The 20,182-nt window shown below is 42.1% G+C and overlaps 1 protein-coding gene across 1 annotated transcript; it reads left to right on the forward strand.

Annotated features, from left to right (window-relative positions):
* The first annotated feature begins 128 nt into the window (after window positions 1-128).
* On the forward strand, window positions 129-2,997 carry smim20 (small integral membrane protein 20). Its single transcript, XM_084553111.1, has 3 exons — window positions 129-284; window positions 2,330-2,386; window positions 2,791-2,997. The coding sequence occupies exons 1-3, from the start codon at window positions 176-178 to the stop codon at window positions 2,832-2,834; spliced, it is 210 nt and encodes a 69-aa protein (XP_084409237.1). The 5' UTR covers window positions 129-175; the 3' UTR covers window positions 2,835-2,997.
* Window positions 2,998-20,182: the final 17,185 nt, after the last annotated feature.

A 20,182-nucleotide genomic window follows, 5' to 3' on the forward strand; every position in this document is an offset into this window, starting at 1 on the left:
TCCTTATTATTGTTGTGCTGCGGCATGTGACTCGTTGAGTACGGAAGCCCAGGCAGACCAAACTAACTTGACTTCGTTTTTAAAAACTCGTAGTGTCGGTGACCTTTACACCGGAAACAATCGTTGTAAACATTGTGTACTTGAAGGTGAGACGTTATCACCCGATGCAACAGAAATGTCTAAAAATACGAGAATAGTGTTGATATTTGGAGGCTTTGTAACAGCCATCGCTGCTGCGTTTTACCCCATATTTGTCTACCCTCTCACACATAAAGAAGAGTACAGTAAGTAGCCATTATGGAACTCTGTTTACAGTGTCTGAGATATGGACAACATTAAAATGCGTGCTAGCAGGTAGAGTTTTATAAGACGTTACACTTCGGTGTATTGAAACCCACGTGTCGCCTTAAAACGTTCGATTTCGGCACGCGTGAGCACGAAAATGTGGACATCAGACGTCTCATTTTGACGTTTTAACACGCAGTTGAAGATTGAATGATTATGTATCCACGTTACATTTTAGTGTGTTGACACGCGAAAGTCGTCTTTATTCGTTACATTTTGGTCTTAATACGCTGATGTCGTGATGAAACGTTACATACAACTATAATCTAAATATGTTACATTTCAGTGTTACGCAAATAATGTCACGAGACGTTACGTGTTGACGTTTTAACACGAAAATACAATAACACGACACATTTCGTACTACGCAAATACCATTTTTAAATCTTACATTTTTGTGTTACTTTGTTCAAATATAATTTTCATGTTACATTCAGGTGTTACGCAAAGAATATACCGGGACGTTACATGACGTTTCAACATACATTTTGGTGTTAATACGCGAATACAATCTTTAAATGTTACATTTTTGTGTTTACACGCCAATGTCGTCTTGAGACATTACATTTTGAAAATACAAATATAATTTTAATGTTACCTTGAGGAGTTACGCAATGTTGCCATGAGACGTTACATTTTGAGGATGCATTTATTATCCTTGCACGCAGTAGCCTACAACGATAGTTATGTTGATGTTTAAACACTCAGATATCGTCTTTAGAGGTTACATTTTAGTTTAAACACACAGTGACACCCTTAAGACGTGTGTAAAACCTAAAACGCAAACACAATCTTAACCACTGACTGTTTGTTCTTAACACGTCACATGTTGGCGTTAATACGTGAACACTAAAGCATTCAATTCTGTCGTGTTAACACGCTAATACTTTGTTTCAGCCAAGCATTGTTCTATTCTTGTCTAACAGGTATATATTTTTTAAAATCTCTGGATGAGATTGGATTAGATTGGATTAGATTTTTGACTCTTGTTGCTCCCAGTAAATTCATTTGTAGTGGATCTCAGCTTTAAATATTAGACTGAACATCTATTCAGTCTAATGTGCAGTCTAATGTACTCATCTATTAAAACCTGGAATTCATCTTTATACTGATAATAATTTAACGTCTTAATATGTTACTGCATCACAATACAATGATAAAGATGTTACTGCTTGAGTAAATTATGACAGGCAAAACTTTACTCAATAAAAGATATGAGTTAGCTGTAGGTTATAGATGGAAATGTTCTGCTTTGGCTGTTCCGCCTGATGTTGCTAGTCTCTTACAACTGTTGAAGTGTGGCTACAAGTCCAGAAAATTCAGCTGTTCCAATGCCAAACCCCGGCTGAAACTAAAAATGAGAGTTTTCTAAACCACAACTCTCGATTTATGCAGATTCTTTCGTTTGTGGTGTACATACTTGTAAAGTGGCAACTGTGTACACCATCTCTGACATTGGTTAAGTTAATATAGTTGTCATTTTAGTTGGCCAGCCTCAGTTTGACCAGTCCTTTCTCGTTAATCTAACTTTACTGGGGTCTTATGTCAAACATAGGAAGACATTCAACCTCTTCAGAAGGCCAAATCTGTCCCCCCAAATGTGACCAAAGCTAAAGGCGTTGTTCACCCACCCTTCCAAGCAAGCCACAGGAGCTTCAACACCCACAGCGTTCATTTTTTCCATTATTTCAAAACCACTAATTTGTAGTTAAACAAACTGCTAGGAATATTCATTAAACAGTTGTGGTTTCAACATACTGTAACTCAGCTGCTCCTTCTATTGAACAGTCTGAGTCAGAGCAAGTGCTGGAAGATAGTAAGCTTTGTCAGGATATACATTACTGGCTATTGATCGGGGTTGGGGTCTTTTGTTGTTACTGACAGAGCAGACAAAAGAGAGCAAAACAGGCCAGATAATAACCCGCTGCAATGTAAAAATTTGAATATAATTGCCTGACATGCCATACTTTTCTGTTTTTGCTAGGAGATGTCCAAAAGATGAACCGGGCAGGAATCAACCAGGCAGATATCCAGCCTGTGGGTAAGAGCATTTAGTAGATTTGAGCAGGGTTTAATTAAAACGGAAGTAAATCTTAATTGTGCAAGCATGCTGATGTGTTAGGGCTGTGAAACACTAAGCCGATAGTATGTTGGTCGCCAGTCGAGCAGTAGTTAAGCGCCTGGCCTTAGTTTTGGCAGTGTGTCCTGCACCTTTGCTTCTTGTTGAACCTCTGATGGCAGCTTATCAGCTTCTGCACACGTAGGTAGAAGACAAACCTGAACAGAAATAGATTGTGTTATGTTATGAGGAAGTTTCGGTGTGCTACACAGGTAGATTATCTACATGCTAAACGAAGGCTAGAACAGCTTTTTGAATAACCTAGCGTTGTGGTCATGTGTCATGTGCACATGTTGACACTTTCTATCTCTTATTTCCATCTGAAGGGGTGAAGGTTTGGTCTGATCCATTCAAGTCTTCAGACAAATGATGACCACCAGATGACCCGTCACTGATTCCAGACACTGATGAAGACTCTAAGAGGAGGATGCTTTTTGATGTGTGCTTGGTGTGTATGTGAGTGAATGATTTCAAGAATATGTTTATTTTGTTGAGTGATGCCTTACCCCATCAATAAAGTTCTAAGAACTTAACCTTAAAGGGCTTTCTATTTATTGCGTTTAGAAATGGGAGAGGACAAGAATGTGGTAATACTCCCAAAACTTAAAATGGAATGACGTGCTGGTCTTTGTCCACACGGGGGCGCACCACGCCTGTCTGTTGTCACAAAAGGCTCTGGCCTGTTTAAAAGGTTTTGATTGTGCGTCTTAAATATTTTTGGAAAAACCTTTGTATTTTCAAACGTCTCGCTCTGGTATGCAGCCTGTAGGAAATTATAATAAAGCACAGTGGTTTGTTTACTCATTTCATTCACAAGAATTTAATTTGACGTTTTATTTTGATTTAGTTGACGTGGGAGTCATGAAATGGCTTCAGCAGATGAGGGACAATGTCCAGTAAAGTGCGGCGTTATCCTCGGAAATGGAAACAGTGGAGACAGAGTCGTTCCAGCGCCCATCTCTATATATATTATCATTTCACTGTCACAGACGCAGGCTTTAGCTGTTGCGTGGCCGTTTTAATGGCATGCGACTCCTTTGCCCATAGGCTGGAAGGACGGGGGCAGAGCTCCACCATCGCCTTGTTCAGAATCCCATTCGATGTGATCCAGACTCCCTTTACGAGTCCACAGCTGCTGTAAAAGCAGAGAATTCCAAAACTACCATTTTTTTTTTCCCCCTGTACTTTTGTGGTTTCCTGACATTGACCAGCATCCCCTTTCAGACTTTGGTCCATCAAAGTCCTTTTGGAGGAAAGATAGATTAAGAAAGACCTAAAGCATGTGTTTATGGTCCTTCAGAGATGGTGCATTTTTAAAGTTACCCTTAAATCTTTCACAGTCCTCAACACAGCCTGTATTTTCGGGCTTTTAGGAGCGTTCTCGGGGCCCATTGCCAGCAAAGCTGACTGCACAGGCCAGCAACGGCCACTCTCCTTCACAACCCCCCAATCAACAAGCCCCATTGTTTATGAGAGGTTGTTATTGTTGGGCTGCATTCAGAAACAAGAGAAAACTCAAGAGCCCGGCTGTGCAGAGGCGTCCAAAGTAAAGAGAGCAAGGGGTGAGGGGGGGGGTGGCTAAGGAGAAACGAAAAGCAAAAATTCCTCTCATTCCCCGCTGGTGTTTTCCAGATTCCTCAAGCGACAGCTTCTCGCCTGTGTGAGTGAAGTAAGCTACCAGAGGGGAAATTGAAGCGAACGGCGAGAGGAAGAGAACCACATTCTTGAGGGGACGCGTCACCTACACACAGAATAGAAAGACACTCAATCTGTGTTAACTTTGCCTGGCAGTTTGTAACAGGTTGTGCAGCCTGGCCCTCAGCTTTTTAGCCACTGTGACACTGTGACGTTTCATTTCAAACCCAAACCCTCAAGTCTGCACCAAGGTTTTGTGGTTGTGTGTTGTCGAGTCCTCTTTATGTAGCCTTTGTACCATTCAGCAGGATATGTAGATAGACACCCATCTCTATAAAACGTTCAATAGGGTCACAGCATGCTATAAACCAACATGAACTCAACAATGTCGCCTCCGCTGCACTTTTACTATCCTGCCATTAACCCATCACACAAATCTCTCCCAGCTATTGAGGAGGATGTGGAAAGTGGTGGCACGTCGACGGGCGTTCAAGAGCAGCAGATAATGGGCAAAGGTTTCTCGCTAATTGCTATGGGAACAAGGGTCGACCGGCAGGCCACGGGGTTGCAGAAGGGGTGGGATGGTGTGTTAAATACAAGCGGTGCAAACGCCTCGCTCGAATCGTGTCAAGTGTGGAAAATAGAAACAGAAAAACAAGAAGTTCAGAGAGCTTTCAGGGCCTTTTAATAACACGCTGCAAGACAGAACGGCGGCATTTCTGTTTTAGGAAGTGTTACAGTTCAGGAGGATTTCTTTTCCTTTTTCTTCTTTTATATGCTCGTAAACGATAACATGCATTCTCCCACGAGATAATGTGTCTATATATTCACATTAATAACTGTGAGGAAGTTATTTACTTTTTTGGCTTTTATGAATCATTGTTGTCCTCTCAAGATAAAACCGTTATAAAAAAAATAAACCACAACTACGATCAGATAAATCAGTCCAGCTTTAAAAGGATACACCTGTCAACTAAAAGAAGAGCAAAGACTAAAAATAAATGTTTGCTGAAACTCTTGGTCTGACTGGAAAAATGAAGAAATAAAGGACAGTGCTGCAACATTTAGGCATTAGACACAAAAGCAGAACAAACAATGAATTAATTCCATTGGGAAAATAATAATTTCTGCCCAAATTAAAGTAAAAGTGTTGTTTTTTATTGCAGTTAACAATGCTAAAATACAATGTCTAAATAAAATACACAGTAACATACAGTAGCATCTGTAGCCACAAATTGTGTTTTCGTTAGCTTAGAATTGGTCAGATGGTTTAACGCGTTTATGCAGAGGGAATTCAGCCACTACTGGATGGATTTCTATGGCATTTTGCTTAAACATTCATAGTCCCCAGAGGATGAATCCCAGCAACCTAATCATGTTGAGCCATTCATGGTTCGCGGATGAGGAATCAACTGACTTTTTGCCTAGCGCCACATGAGGCTGACATTTATAGTTGCACGAAATTCACATGGATATTCACGTCCCCCTTAGGATATATTCTAGTAACTTTGGTGATGTCCTGCATAGGGAAAAGGTCCCTGAACCCACCATGTTCTGTTGCCATATTTCTACAGAAGCCCAGTACGGAAAAAACGTACGCCTTGGCTATATTTTTACAGACTAAATAACTAAATCCAGTAGCATCTATGACATAGTATGGCTACTTGATGCAGACGATGCCGTGAATTTGGAATTAGCTACTAACAGGCAACAAAGGTTCTGCTATGCTACAAAGGCAAGGATGGAGGAGGAGTTTTAAGTTGGTTGCAACCAGCAAACTCACCACTAGATGTCACTAAATGCAACACACAGATCCTTTAAATACCATTTTTACCAGTAAGGCATTTTTATGGTGTGAAAAGGAGAGATGCGGTATATTTTCATTTTCCGCACATACTGTATATTACCCACAATGCAACTTAATTAGATTCATCAGGCTGTACAGAATTTTATGTGTCATGCTGGTAGCAGCTAATGTAGGCTCGAGGCTCCTGGCTAAAGGAGAGTTAAGGATGTGACTACAGAAGGTTTTGGGTACGAATCCATCTGCCAACTGGGGCCTTTCTGTGTGAAGTTTGCATGTTCTCCCTGTGTCTGCGTGGGTTCTCTCCGGGTACTCCAGCTTCCTCCCACTGTCCAAAGACATGCTCATTAGGTTAATTGGGGATTCTAAATTGTCCTGTGTGTCTGGTTGTCTTTCTCTCTGTGTTAGACCTGCGATAGACTGGCGACCTGTCCAGGGTGTACCCCGCATCTCGCCCAATGACGGCTGAAAGTGAACCCCCTAAATCAGAAAAGAACAGATGCATTGTATATACAGTGTGCAGGGGTACAAGTTACATAAGAGTTTTTGTTCTTTACAGTATGTTAACAACTAAGAGGAAATTCGTAAGGAGTAATCTCCCAGGTTATGACTTGAAAATAAATTCAACCCAAGTGCAAACACACACACACAAAGTTGTCAGTCAAAGCCAGTCAACATTTCACTTCTCAAATACTCAGCTCAGCCTTGTAAAACAATGTTCCAAAGCGCCGTCCACATTCTTGGGTCAGCAGGCGCACGGCTGTGGAAACAGATAGTGGAAGTCTGAAGCAATGTCTAGGAAAAAAAAAAGGCACTGGTCAGGCTCTCAGCAGGCAAGCAAGGCAAACTGCCCCACTGACAGCGTGGTCTGGAGCGAGCCAGTGTACATTCACTGTGTGCATGTGTCATTCAGGAAAGAAAGCAAAGAAGTTCAGCTAAGAGGAACTCAGTGTCCCCTGGAGACTAAACTGTGGTTGTGGAACTGACTGGAAGTCCAAACATTGTGTGTGTGCTCTTGTATTATGTTCATTTTTGCCTGGAGCAGCACCGCAAATAGATAATTATGGTTTGTTTTAGGCTGCATCTCCATTGCCCAGTCGTGAAGGCATTGCAGTTCATTGCTGTGGTTTGTCAGTTCTTAGTCGGAGGGGTGTGCATAGAGAGCCAATGGCGAAGGACACATGATGCAATGATGGTTTGTCTGTTCTCTCCCTCGTGTTGGTTGGTGTAATTTTGACTCATACAGGAACTTATAGTTATAAACAGGCTCTGAAGCCATTTGGCCACCCAGCAATACACGTGTGAAAACATGTCATGCGGTTTTTGACCCTTTAAAAGTCTGTTATTAGCTGAAATCATGAAAAACATTCGTCTAGTAATTAAGACTTACATTTGTGACACAGTCATTTTCACAGTATTCAGAGTAGTAATTATTCTTGTTTCTGACTTTAGTGGGACTTTAATGTTCTTGAGCAATCAAATGTTTTTAGCGATGCAGAAGAATAGTTGCATGTCTAAACACTTTTGTCCAGAGTTAACTATCAGACTGATTTCTGCAACATTGTGTGATATCATTCATGTTCCTGAGAGGATGAACCCTAATTATCCTCATATTTTACATATTTTCACAAGCTAACATTTTAACTTTCATTAATTTTAGAATATCTCACGTATACCCAAAAGCACCAAATGGTCCCCAGACATTCATGGTTCCCTGATGTTGAATCTTCTCAATCCTAAGCATTCCAGGCATTCCTGCTCCCCACATGATGAGTCCTCACAACCCTTGTATTCTTTAGCAACATGTTGACATTTTCCATTATGATTTAGAACATCTAATCAGTAAATAAGAACTAGATGGTGTGCCAACATTCGTGGTTCCCAGAGGATGAACCCCGGTGATACTCATGTTATCGGCCACTAGTTGACATTTTCACTTTTAATTTAGAACTCATCATTTAGAGTATCTCATGTACCCATTAGCACCATATGGTGTCCAGACATTCATGATTCCCTGATGCCCTGAGGTCCTCTCAATCCTTAGCATTTTTCAGCAACAAGTTACATTTATTTAGATATCGCATTTACACATTAGCAGAAAATGCTGTCCAGGGGTTCCTGCTCCCCAGATGATGACATTATCACATTAGCCTTGTATTTTTTAGCAACAGGTTAATATTTAGAACATCTCATCAGCAAATAAGAACTAAATGGTGTGCCGACATTCATGGTTCCCAGATGATGAACCCATATGATAATAATTATCCCCTGACGTTTCACCTCGCACCACATGAGGTTGACGTGACATACCTCCGCAACTAGCAAGGGTAATGCCATTAGCCTTAGCTGTGCTTCATTGCTAAATAGCAAATGTTAAAGTTAGGATAGGGAATATTGTAAACATTACACCTGCTAAACATCAGCATGTTAGCACTGTTAAAATTCACAGAGGTGCTAGCGTGGTGCAGACTGTTTTTCTTGAAATCAATTTGCAATTAATTAATCACAGGAAATAAAAATAGAAAATATGTGTCTGTGGAGAACTTTTCCATTCTCCAAGCATCTGTATTATTTGGCATCTGTTAAACTTTTGATTTTGGTTTCCTGCAGAAAATGAAGCCAGTAGAAAGATATACAACTATATTTGGATAAATAACCAAAAAGACCCCACAGAAACATCAAATGGTCTAAATTGTATTTATGGCTGAACTCAAGGGGGTCTTATTTCTTCACAGTTCTTCAGGCAGCCAGTAAATGTGATTTAGCAACACCTCAAATGAGGTAAGTAGGAAATTCTCAAATGTGGCTCAGAGGGTGCCAGAAGCCTGTCGCTTGGCTCCTGTCCACAAATGAATCTTTAGAGGAAATGTTTAAGCAATTAGTTGGAGTTTAAGGTTGGAAAAAAAAAAGTTAATATTTCCTCCTCTTTCTTCTATAGTCTTTAAATGGAGAGGAAAATCTTTGTTATGGACAGACCTCATCACGCAGGCCATCTTTTCCTCTTTAACGTGTTGCCCCATGTTCCATTGATTCTGTGGCAGCAAAATGTTAAAAACCGCAATTACATTCAAGTCTGAGCTGTCTGATTAACAGGCAACCGCACGCACGCACAGCCCTGATTGAAATATTACTGTCACCCACCCTAAACACACACCATTACGGCCTCGCAGTCTGCGCGCGTGCTATGGCTTGGAAGTCAATCACGGCATATAGCAGGTTTCCGTTTTGCAGTCCCATTCTAATCTTCAAAATTTCTTATGCACTAAAACAGCAGGGCGATTGTTGATTTAGGCAAGGTTACTGACAAAGGGAGCCAGAGCTGTAAGCAATCACGCTGTTCTTCCAAACCCTTTAGAAAGGCTAAGAAAAGAGGAGAGAGGAAGGAGAGGGAGAGTGATTTATAAGGCACCTTAACACTTGACACATTCATTCGCGAAAATAAGTCTGTAGCCTATCAAAGCCATCGCTTACATTAAAAAAAAACAGTGGAAAGCTCTTTTAAACCGCATCCTTTATACTCCGTGGGCCAGTTTTCATTCATATTTCCTGGCGCGGCACTTCGCTCCCCGCTCAATCCGAGGGACTACATCAAAATAAACAGCTAAAACCCCCGAGACGGCATTTAAAGATTATATTGAGAACAATACAGACGGTATGCGATTTCACGGAGCTGTTTAACAGCTTGTAATTCAATAAAGATTGATAAAAATGTAATATTATGATCTAATATGACACGATGGGCCTTGTTTTAGTTGGACTGGACGTGCTACAGTGACTGGATGACTCATGTAGTGTTGAAAATATTCACACTACCCTGCTATTTGCATTCAGCTACGTGGATTAGTGGTTTACACACAGAGATAATTAATTCAGTAAGCCAGGAGAATGGAATAGATTTGATGGATAATAAGCATCCAGAGTGGCCAGTCATATTTGGAGCGTATATGCGTCTCAGTGTAAGTGGCATGTGGGTGAGCAGACGAGATGTGCCCCTGTGTTCCCCGTGGGTTTTCATTAGGGCCTTGCGGATGACAACAGAATATACGACTTGGCTCCGGACGGGAATTCTGGGAAAGTCATGGAATTTTGGACGCCTTGACGGAACACAGGCTGTCTGCTCTTGGCTCGTTCCCGCACTGAGGAGGAGGAGGAGGAGGAGGAGGAGTACTTCTGCAGTGTGTGTCTGTGTCCTTGTGTGTGTGTGTGTGTGTGTGGGGTGGGCCTTAAGGACATCCTTTGGGAGCTGACCCAGAACAATGACAGGTTTACAGCACCAGGCAGGGAGACTCACATGTGGCTAAAACCGAACCAGGATCTCTCAGAGCGCTAGAGCAGATCTGATGAACCCGATCATCCTGATTATTCTACAGTAGTATACTACAGTAGTAGTATCTGTTCATTGCATCCACCGTCCTCGTGTGGTCTTAAAATCCATACAGATAAGGACTAACTCAGCCTCTTGTCTTGTGGAACCACTTTGTTTTTGAGCTCTTGTACAACAGTCCAACAGGGACAAAAATGATCCAGTTCGGTGTTCTGTGTGCAGCTGTTGCTTTCGCACGCCAGCAAATAAGTTAATAAATGTCATTGTTATTCCAGTAATCATCCCGCAAACTTCTGTTTCTGCAACACGTTTAAGTGTTTTATTGCACAACTTATACTAGCTCATCGCGGCTCGCAGAGGTTTAGGTCAAAGACTTGATTCGAGATGATTTCGACTCGACTCCTGTGAGGCTTGACTCCCCGAAGCCTTGTCTCCACTCTTAAACAGCAACACTCAAGTCTCAGGTTTTGACCCTGCGAAAACCCTGGAACAATAAAACAAACCCGCTATTTGCACAGCTGTGAAAAGAAAATGTTTCGATGTAATGTTGTTTTATCGTTCAGAATTGGGAGACCTGAGAGATTTGCAGTTGACTTTGACCTGCCCTAAAGGCCCAGAGACTGGAGGCTTTCTGCTCACGTTTAGACACTGGACTTGACTTAGCCCCGCCTTGAAGGGGATCATTGATTGATGGGGTCACGACTCGATTTGAACGTGTCTGAAAAGACTCAACTCTTCAGCTCACTTCCACTTAGACTCGCCTCGGGTACTTTTATTAGGATTGATTTTAACTTCCCTCAAATAATTTCAGTCTTAAACTGGACTTGCTTTGAGACTAAAAGTGGATTTAATCACCTGTGACTCTTGTTATAACTAACCTGGTTTGTTACACGGAACCGCTGGATGAGGAAAGGATTGGACAAACCATATATCACTGTCCAGACCTTTGTAGGTCAATCACCAGGGATGTCCTGATCAAGTGTTATATGCCCCTTTATTGTACCTGATCGTTTAATCAGGCCAATCTGAGTCCCACTCTTAAAGGGGAACTACTGTTTTTTACAACCTGGACCTTATTTCTAGCATAAAATACGGTTGTTTACTCACCCATATAACTTTTGTGTTATTTGCACTCATTCAGGAGATAATTAGATCAGCGTATGTCCATCTGGGTCTGTAGGTCAATCCACAGACCCCAGATGATGGTACCAGGTAACTCCGGACTCAATGGGGAATAGCACATTTCTCGGTGCCCTGTCACTCCCGCTATATGGATATAAGCGGATCTAAATATCTCCCGAACGAGTGCAAATGACACAAAAGTTATATGGGTGAGTAAAAGACCGTATTTTATGCTAGAAATAAGGTTCAGGTTGTAAAAAACAGTAGTTTCCCTTTAAATAAACAAAATTTCCTAGTGAAACTGTATTGAGTCCAGTGAACAGGGCTGTCAATGTTAATACGATGATAAGGCCTTGTAGAGTTCTGGTAGTACTGTGGCTGACATTGAGAGAATAGCTCGTACCTTGGATCCAGAAGCTCCAACAGGCAGTGAAAATCTTCGTTCTCTACTACAAAAATGTACTACAGCGACGTTGTTTTGGTTTATCGCAATTCTAAAACAAATAAGTACAAAAGATCAGCCTTGGCTACTGCCTGGATTGGCCCCGACACCGATCTCCCACTACTAATCGGGACTTCCCTAGTCACCAGCACATACAGTAGCTGGAAGCAATGCAAGATGGATGATCATGTGAGCTTGTGTTTGCACGAATCCTGCAAAAATCCATCTGTAAGTAATGTTATTACAAGTCTTCAGACATAATTTTTGACTTTAGCCTTGCCTCTCATTAATTTTGACTAAGCTTCGGCTGGTCTTTAAGAAGTTGGGACTCGCTTTGCAAAACTTCAGACTTCACTTGGACGCATCTCCGAGGAATTACGTCTTGACTTTATTTGGTTTTTAAGGACTTGACACTTGCTCTTCCAAAATTTTAGACGTGACTTGAACTTTCTACAAAACTCGAGACTTCATTTGTTCCAAATGACTTTACACTCGCTTGACTCTGACCTGTCTGTAATGACTCAACGTGAAGCTCGACTTGATTTAGCCTCAGAAGGAATCTGTGATTGCTCGTCATGTTTTCATAATATCCCAGCTGCCGGGGACGGCTTCATAAATTTTAATTTGAGATTGTGGAAATCCTATTATTGTATCCCTTCAAATTGCCTTAAAGCCTTGGAAAGGATTTTCTTTCCAGAACTGCTGAAGAACTTCATTATTTCCTTCATTTGTTCGCCTCTACGTGCAACGGAGGGTCGAAAATAAACCTTGGTCATGTCATGTGCATAACCCTAAACCTAACCACAGGATTAAATAGCACCCATATGTCCTGATGTCAGTAGGAAATTTGCAGAAACGATTGAATTGCATGCGTTAACCTCATCCTCATATTCTGTCCAAAGGGTATACTTCTGCTATTTAATGCCGTCCTCAGAAGAAAGCCACCCTGAGATGAAAGCAGACTCATATCCCACCTGAGCTACAAATGATCTCTCCCTTTGGGCTATGAGCTTACTTTGTGGTCTCCCTTTTCCCTGCTCTCCTCATCCATCCATCCCTCCGTTTGAGCTCCATTGAGGGAGAGAAACAAACCACATGTTTCAGGGAGGAATCCTAAACGGGCAGCATCCCAGACCAGAGTACCTCCAGCTCTCCTGCCCCCTGGCATCACTTAGCTCTACCCTGTCATTAAGGACAAGGTTGGATGATTTGTGTTGGAACGCAGCCCTTTATTTGAGCAGGATGGGTGCAGAGGGGGAGAGACAGGAAGAGAAAAAGGGGGGACAGAGGAATGATGTCACCACAGGTCTGGGCTGGAAGTGGGTCGGGACCTGCGGCGGCGGCAGGATCGGTGTTGCCTTTGGGTTTCACTGCAGGAAAAGACTCTGCATGTGTCTGTGCGGACAGAGTGGAATATAGCGAACGAAACTGTGTGCATTAGAGTGTTCGATCTGTATCGGGATGAGTAAATGTGTCTTTCCTCGTTGGTTTCGTTTGGTGCAAGCGAATGCATGAAACTTACAGTGTCTGTGTGGGTTTGCTCATCCGCGTGTGCGAAGGCATGTGGTCGGAAAAGTATAGGCTGTTTGATGTTGCGTTCAGCCTTTGTTTCAGTGTTTCTTTAGTGGGTGGATGGTTAAATGAATCATTTGGATCGAGGCTGAGGTATCAGAAGGAGCGGTTTGGCTCAGGGGGAGAAAGGGGGAGACATGAGAGAAGGAAAACCAACTTGTACTTGTGGCTTCTGGATTCCTAATGCACACTACTGCACAGTGATGCCTTTCTGCCTGCCGCTACCTACAGTAAGCAGCGTGGAACGTATCACATCCACCACAGACAGCGAGGACTGAAACTAATCACCCATTTCTGTACAAGTATGGCGGTTAGCGACCTTAGCTTTATTTACTTAATCTCACAGGATAATTCCAGTTTTATTTTTCTAGTTGTGGCTTTATACTCCAATGACTGATAATAACCTTGTACTCATCAAGTTAATTAGTGAAATCTGGAAACACAGAAAAAAAGAGTTTGACTAAATTTGGTCAAATTACCTTGAAGACTTCGACTGGGTCCACGTCTTTGAATCCGCTCCACCGAGTTGACAGATTAGTCTGGTGTTTTGACATGAAACAGCCACTTGTCGGCTGTTAAAGCAACGAGTACAATGAGCACTATGGGAGGATGACAGGGACTGCAGTGATGTGGCAACAAGAGACCGAGGCATGTTAATTAAATTCACCAAGTTGTAAAGGTTGTAAGGATGACGGGTGTAAAAAAAAAAAGCGTTAGTGACGCAAAACTGACAGGTACCAAGTTAGAATAATCTCAGCCTTGTGGTTGCTCAATAATCCTGGTGTAGTCAGACTAAATTCTTATCAGACTGAGAGGTAACGCGCAATTTGGATTTCATTATGGGGTGTGGCTCGACTGAAAAAAAAAATGCACATTTGGATGGTCCTACAACCAATCAGGGCACCCATACGTTACTCACCCATATAACTTTGGTGTCATTTGGAGTCATTCGGACGATATTTAGATCCGCGTATATCCATATAGTGGGAGTGACTGGGGCACCGAAACACAGCCTCTAAATAACGCATTATCTGCCTCGAAACTCGTTCATTTCACCAATATTTTGTTATGATACGCAGGGTTGGGTCAGATTACTTTGAAATGTAATCGATTACTGATTACAGATTACATGGCAAATTTTGTAATCAGTAACGTAATCTATTGGATTACCCAAAACATGTAACGTAATCTGATTACTTTAGGATTACTTTTTACACAACTTGTACAAGACATACACAATCTTATTTTCTTCCGTCTTTAATTCAAAGTTGTGGCGATGTTGCCAAGTACTGAACGTATTTTTGCTGACTGGAACAGGTCTATTCCCAGATAGCAAGAGGCTGGCGGACCACCGTCAGCCCACTGGGGATAGACCTGGCAGTCCGCTGGAGTTTTGCACATCGGTTCACTGGCGGTCCGCGAGCGAGTTGTCGTCAAATGCCCCAATATTTTGTCACTATTGGTCTAAAACCTTTTTCATTTATTCAGTTATACTTCATCCATCACTTTAATAACATTTCATGTATTTTCTTAATATTCATGATAAATTAAATTTCAAGAGATGGTGGTCCAACGGTGGACCACAAGTGGCATGCCACCAGCGGTCTGCTATCTGCCAATCTGATTTTGCTATCTGGGTTGGTTGACGTTGACGGTTCCTCCATCTTGGGTTTTGATTTGAACCTTTTTCTTGTCAAGAAACTACACAGGCAAATGGATGATAATGACATCTAGTGAACAAACAAATGGGCTGCTTGTCAAATGAAAACACTGGCTAGGCTATCATAAAAAAGTTGCATTGTTTGCATGATAAAATGTAATCAGGTAATCCCCAACAATGTAACTGTAATCTAATTTCGCATTTTTGTATTGTAGTCTGGGCTGATTACAGTTACTTGATTTTTGTAATCTGATTACGTAATCTAGATTACATGTAATCAGTTACTACCCAACCCTGATGATACGCTATTGCTATTCCCCGTTGAGTCTGGAGTTACCTGTTATCTATTCACGGACGTGCAGCGGTTTGTTGTTCTTTTGCCAGCTGTTCCTCTCTCTGCCTCCGCATCCTCCTTCCAACAAGCTCCTCATCCTTATACTCTGGCTCAAAACGGTAAGGACGTCCATCATAAACAAAGTCGTCGTCCACAACCTCAGAATTGGAAAAATATTCAGTCATGTTGCAAAAGACTAGCAGTAGCAAATTACAGTTAAACACGGGGTGCTCACGGCGCTCAGAGATGACATCATCCAGGTCAGAGCTTAGTAGGTCAATCTACAGACCCCGGATGATGATAACAGGTAACTCCCATCTCAGCAGGGAATAGCACTAGCGTATCATAACAAAATTTTGGTGAAATGAACGAGTTTCGTGGCAGATAATGCATTATTTAGAGGCTGTGTTTTGGTGCCCCAGTCACTCCCATTATATGGATATACGCGGATCTAAATATCATCTGAACGTCTCCAAATGACACCAAAGTTATATGGGTGAGTAAATGATTGTATTTTATGATAGAAATAAGGTTCAGGTTGTAAAAATGATTCCCCTTTAATGCTAATGGATAACTTTCAGTTAGCAAGCTCACCGTAAGTTCACAGTCTATAAAAAAAGATGATTCACAAGTGAACTGGACTGATTTCCAATATTTTTTTTTCTCCCTGTTCCACCTCACCGATAAGATCTTTGCACTTTTTCAGGCTTAATATTGTGGGAACTGCTCATACCGTACAGTCTTAGATTGCTAAAATCTGTTGTGATTTATTTCTCAATACTCACACAACGCTGTGTTAATTCTGTTCATTTGCATGACTTTTACTGCGAAACAGAAATAGTTTTGTCGCTATTTATTGTCGCTGCGGTTGCTTTTGCAGAGAAACCACGTGAGGGCTGCAAAGAAGATGACGCATCTTTTGACTCTCGGCCATCTTTCTAGAGCGAGAAATCAGATCAACCATTAATGGACCACAGACAATTTAACATGATGTTGATAAATCTTTTAATGGCCTCGAGCTGAAACACGGCCCCGCTCCTAAAGAACCCTCTCACTGGCCATGTACAGTGGTTTTAAAGTCACTCCTATCACATTATGACTTGCATTTCTTAAGAAGCTTCACGGAGCGAACGTGTCCGCACTTCTCATATTAACACGTTCATTTCAAATGTAAACTGCTAAGGAAGCGGGCTTGCTGTGCACTCCGAATGTTATTGCGCATATTTATTGCAACTTTTTATTATCTCAGCCTCCAATAATATTTAGATGGAAGGGGACTGATAGGAGCGGAGTTCCAATAACAGAGATTAAGTTCTCTAGGGGTGATTGTGCAGCGTTTTTGAGGAGCGAGGCATCTGCCTAAGTAAACTCAGCCCAGCACTGAGGAACTGCGCTCTGGAACGTGGTGGTGTAACCGGAGTGCGGGTTTGGGAATAGCCCAAGGGAACCGGGCTCAGTTTTCCAAAAGCCTCTATCTCCCGCGATATGTAGTGTGATTTGAGGAGAGGAGTCTGTGTGTGCGTGTATGTGTACGTGTGTGTGCGAGCACAACAGGGGAAGTGGATGGAGGGCTTACAGAACGGCTAAGTCAGGAAAACAAGTCTCAGGAAACCTTATACCTCACTCTGGCACCAACACAGACGTTCTTTCTTTCTTTCTCTCTCTCTCTCTCTCTCTCTCTCTGTCTCTCTCTGTCTCTCTCTCTCTCTGTGTCTGTCTGTCTGTCTCACTGTTTCTTTCTGTCTCTCTGTCAGTCCTATATCCCTCTCTGCTATTTTCTATACTGCAGGAAAGAGGAGTGAAAGCAACAGCAGCCAGACTAACAATAAAACAAAAGGTTGACGCTTCGGTGCTGTTAAGGAAACGGGGTTGACCTTATCGGGAGTTCAAACCAACTCATGTCAAGCATCTTTTTTTCCTTCTATGATCTTTTCTTGTGTTTTGTGAACCTCACATATATTGCAATCCTCAAAACAAACAAAATTAAATCCAAACCAGTTCCCTACAAAGTGTAAGACACAGCAGAAGCAAAGTTATACCTTCATTTTTTTTTACAGAGAACTGTAGAAAATGTGTCAAATTTGACCAAAATTATGAAGCAGGCTGTTCAGTGTAAATTTGAAGTCCACTTACTTGCTCGTCCAGAGCTTCTGATTGTATCACACAGCTATATTCAAATGTCCTTTTAGCTCTAGTTTGGTCTCCACCCGCCTTCAAAGAGCTGGGAAAGCATGCACATGCTCAGAGGCGGTTTGCGTTTCTTTTCTAATTGTTTGTTGAACGTGTACACTTGTGTTCAACTCCACGTCAAATCCTGGGAAACAGTCGAATCAATCAAATCACGAAAGTAAGCACATTGCATTGTTGAGATTGGGGGAGATTTTAGTGGCATGTGTTCTGTTTTATGTGGGGATTTGTGTTGACGTGCAGTGGATTTTCATGTTGCTTCGTGCTAGAGTGGCTGTGGTAAATGGCTGAAAATGAAACAAGTGAGTGAATCAAATCACAGGGCCAAACGACAACAAACATTACCACTGAGATAAACTACAGAGTTGGGTTAAGGTCTTCCATTCATTTTGAGTCAGAAAGACTCGATTCGCTGCTTTTCCACTCAAGGAACTTTCCCTCGGGATAGGAACCTTTTCCACTACGAGGACCAGAGTACAAAACTAAGTTCCAGGTAAATACTTCTACTTAATTGGGTGGGGTTTGCGGAACGTTTCTCATTGGTCATGTACTTTCCAAGTCCATCTCAGTGACCCAACTTTAAAGAAGGAACTTACGGTCAAAAATCGCAGTTTAAACTTCCCCTGCAATGTCACACTCACTCACTTTCTGATGTTATCATCGTATAGTTCTCTGCGTTACCGCCACCTAGTGGACGGGAGTGTGGCAGGTTCTCGTGTGACTGCGCAAAAATGGAACCAGGCTTGGGAACACCTTTTTCTTACATCAGCGGACTAACTTTGCAAGTCTTCAGACCTTTTAGTAACTTGAAACAAGTTCCTGGGACTGAAGCGTCAGGGTGGAATCGCAGCTCTGGTTACTGCTAAAGGGGAACTACTGTTCTTTACAACCTGGACCTTATTTCTGGCATAAAATACGATCGTTTACTCACCCATATAACTTTGGTGTCATTTGGAGTCATTCGGACGATATTCAGATCCGCGTATATCCGTATAGTGGGAGTGGCTGGGGTACCGAAACGCAGCCTCTAAATAACGCATTATCTGCCAAGAAACTCATTCATTTCACCAATATTTTGTTATCGCACGCTAGTTCTATTCCCCGTTGAGTCCGGAGTTACCTGTTATCATCATTTGGGGTCTGTAGATTGACCTACAGACCCCAGATGATGTCTTCTGACCTGGATGATATCATCTCTGAGCGCTGCACGCACCCGCAATGGTCGGCTTGTTTACCTGTAATTTGCTACTGCTATAGCTCGTCCACAAACTCAGAATCGGAAAAATATTCTGCCATGTTGCAAAAACCTAGCAGATAACAGATAACAAAATATTGGTGACATGAACGAGTTTCGCGCCAGATAATGCGTTATTTAGAAGCTGCGTTTCGGTGCCCCAGTCACTCCCACTATATGGATATACACTGATCTAATTATCTCCCGAACGACTACAAATTACACAAAAGTTATATGGGTGAATAGACGATTGTATTTTATGCCAGAAATAAGGTCCAGGTTGTAAAAAACAGTAGTTCCCCTTTAAGAAGAAGATGTTTTAAAGGGCCCACCACATAGTTTCCTCTTTCAAATGTACAGTAGGTAATCGAGCACAGTTTACACTTCTTTGCATGTCAAATAATGCCATGATCATGGACTAATGTACATTTATTCTATTCATCATTTGAGACAGATGTTTCACTCTGGCTTTAGGCCAATAAGCACCCTTCTGGCCTTTCTTCCTCAGACAGGTTTTCTTATCCGTTTTGCCAAAACATGACACATTCTTTTATGGAAACAAGTGTAAGTTGTTCTGGGAAACTGTAAAAAAAAAAACTATGAGAGACTGGCGTCCCTTGGAGTATACGTAATTAACAAATATAGAAACACAGGACATATAACTGAGATATAATTATTGCAGCTCTCTTTAAAAACGTTCCACTCTCCCAGATTTCCTCCAGGTTTCAACTTTCCCTAATTTCCTGCTTTGTCTGAGCACATAGAGAGAGCTGTCGTATCTCTCTATCTGCTCAATTAAAAGATACTTTGCATGACTTCAGACCACTAACGAAAATTAGCTGCCTCTCTCCTCCTCTTTGTCTTCCAATCTCTTGGCCTCTCTGCCTCTCAAGCACACACACACTCACCTCTCCTGCCTGCACTCCTCCCTTTATCTTATCCCTGAAGCACTTGCCCGTGTCTGTCACCCCCTTTCCTTTTTCCACAGGCTTTTCCATTCCTTTATCTCTTCTCTTTATTCCTCCCCCCTCTCTCTTTATGTCTCTCCCTTCTTTCCATATCTCTGGACACCTCACTCCGCCTCCCGCAACAAACACACCAGCTTATAGCCCGCCCGGCCGTCCCTCTTCCGTTCTTTCCATTTGTTTGCTGCCATCTTTTTTTCCCGTTTTTCCACACGTTCTTTCTCTCCCGACACCTCATTCTCCCTGTCTTTCTGTTTTCCTCCATCTATCACTATCAGCCTCTGCTTCCGTGTCTCCCTCTGTCTCCACCTTATCAGCTTGTCCTCTCTTTGCTCACGCCACAGTTCTTCCCTCAGTTTCCCTCTTTATCCTTCGCTCTCCACCTCTCCCTGTCCTCTTCAGTGTGTCTGTGGGGGCAGCGAGTGGTCAGGCCTGCCTG

The sequence above is a fragment of the Chelon labrosus genome (genome assembly GCF_963514085.1).
Source record: "Chelon labrosus genome assembly, chromosome: 1".
In the NCBI taxonomy this organism is placed as follows: Eukaryota; Metazoa; Chordata; class Actinopteri; order Mugiliformes; family Mugilidae; genus Chelon; species Chelon labrosus.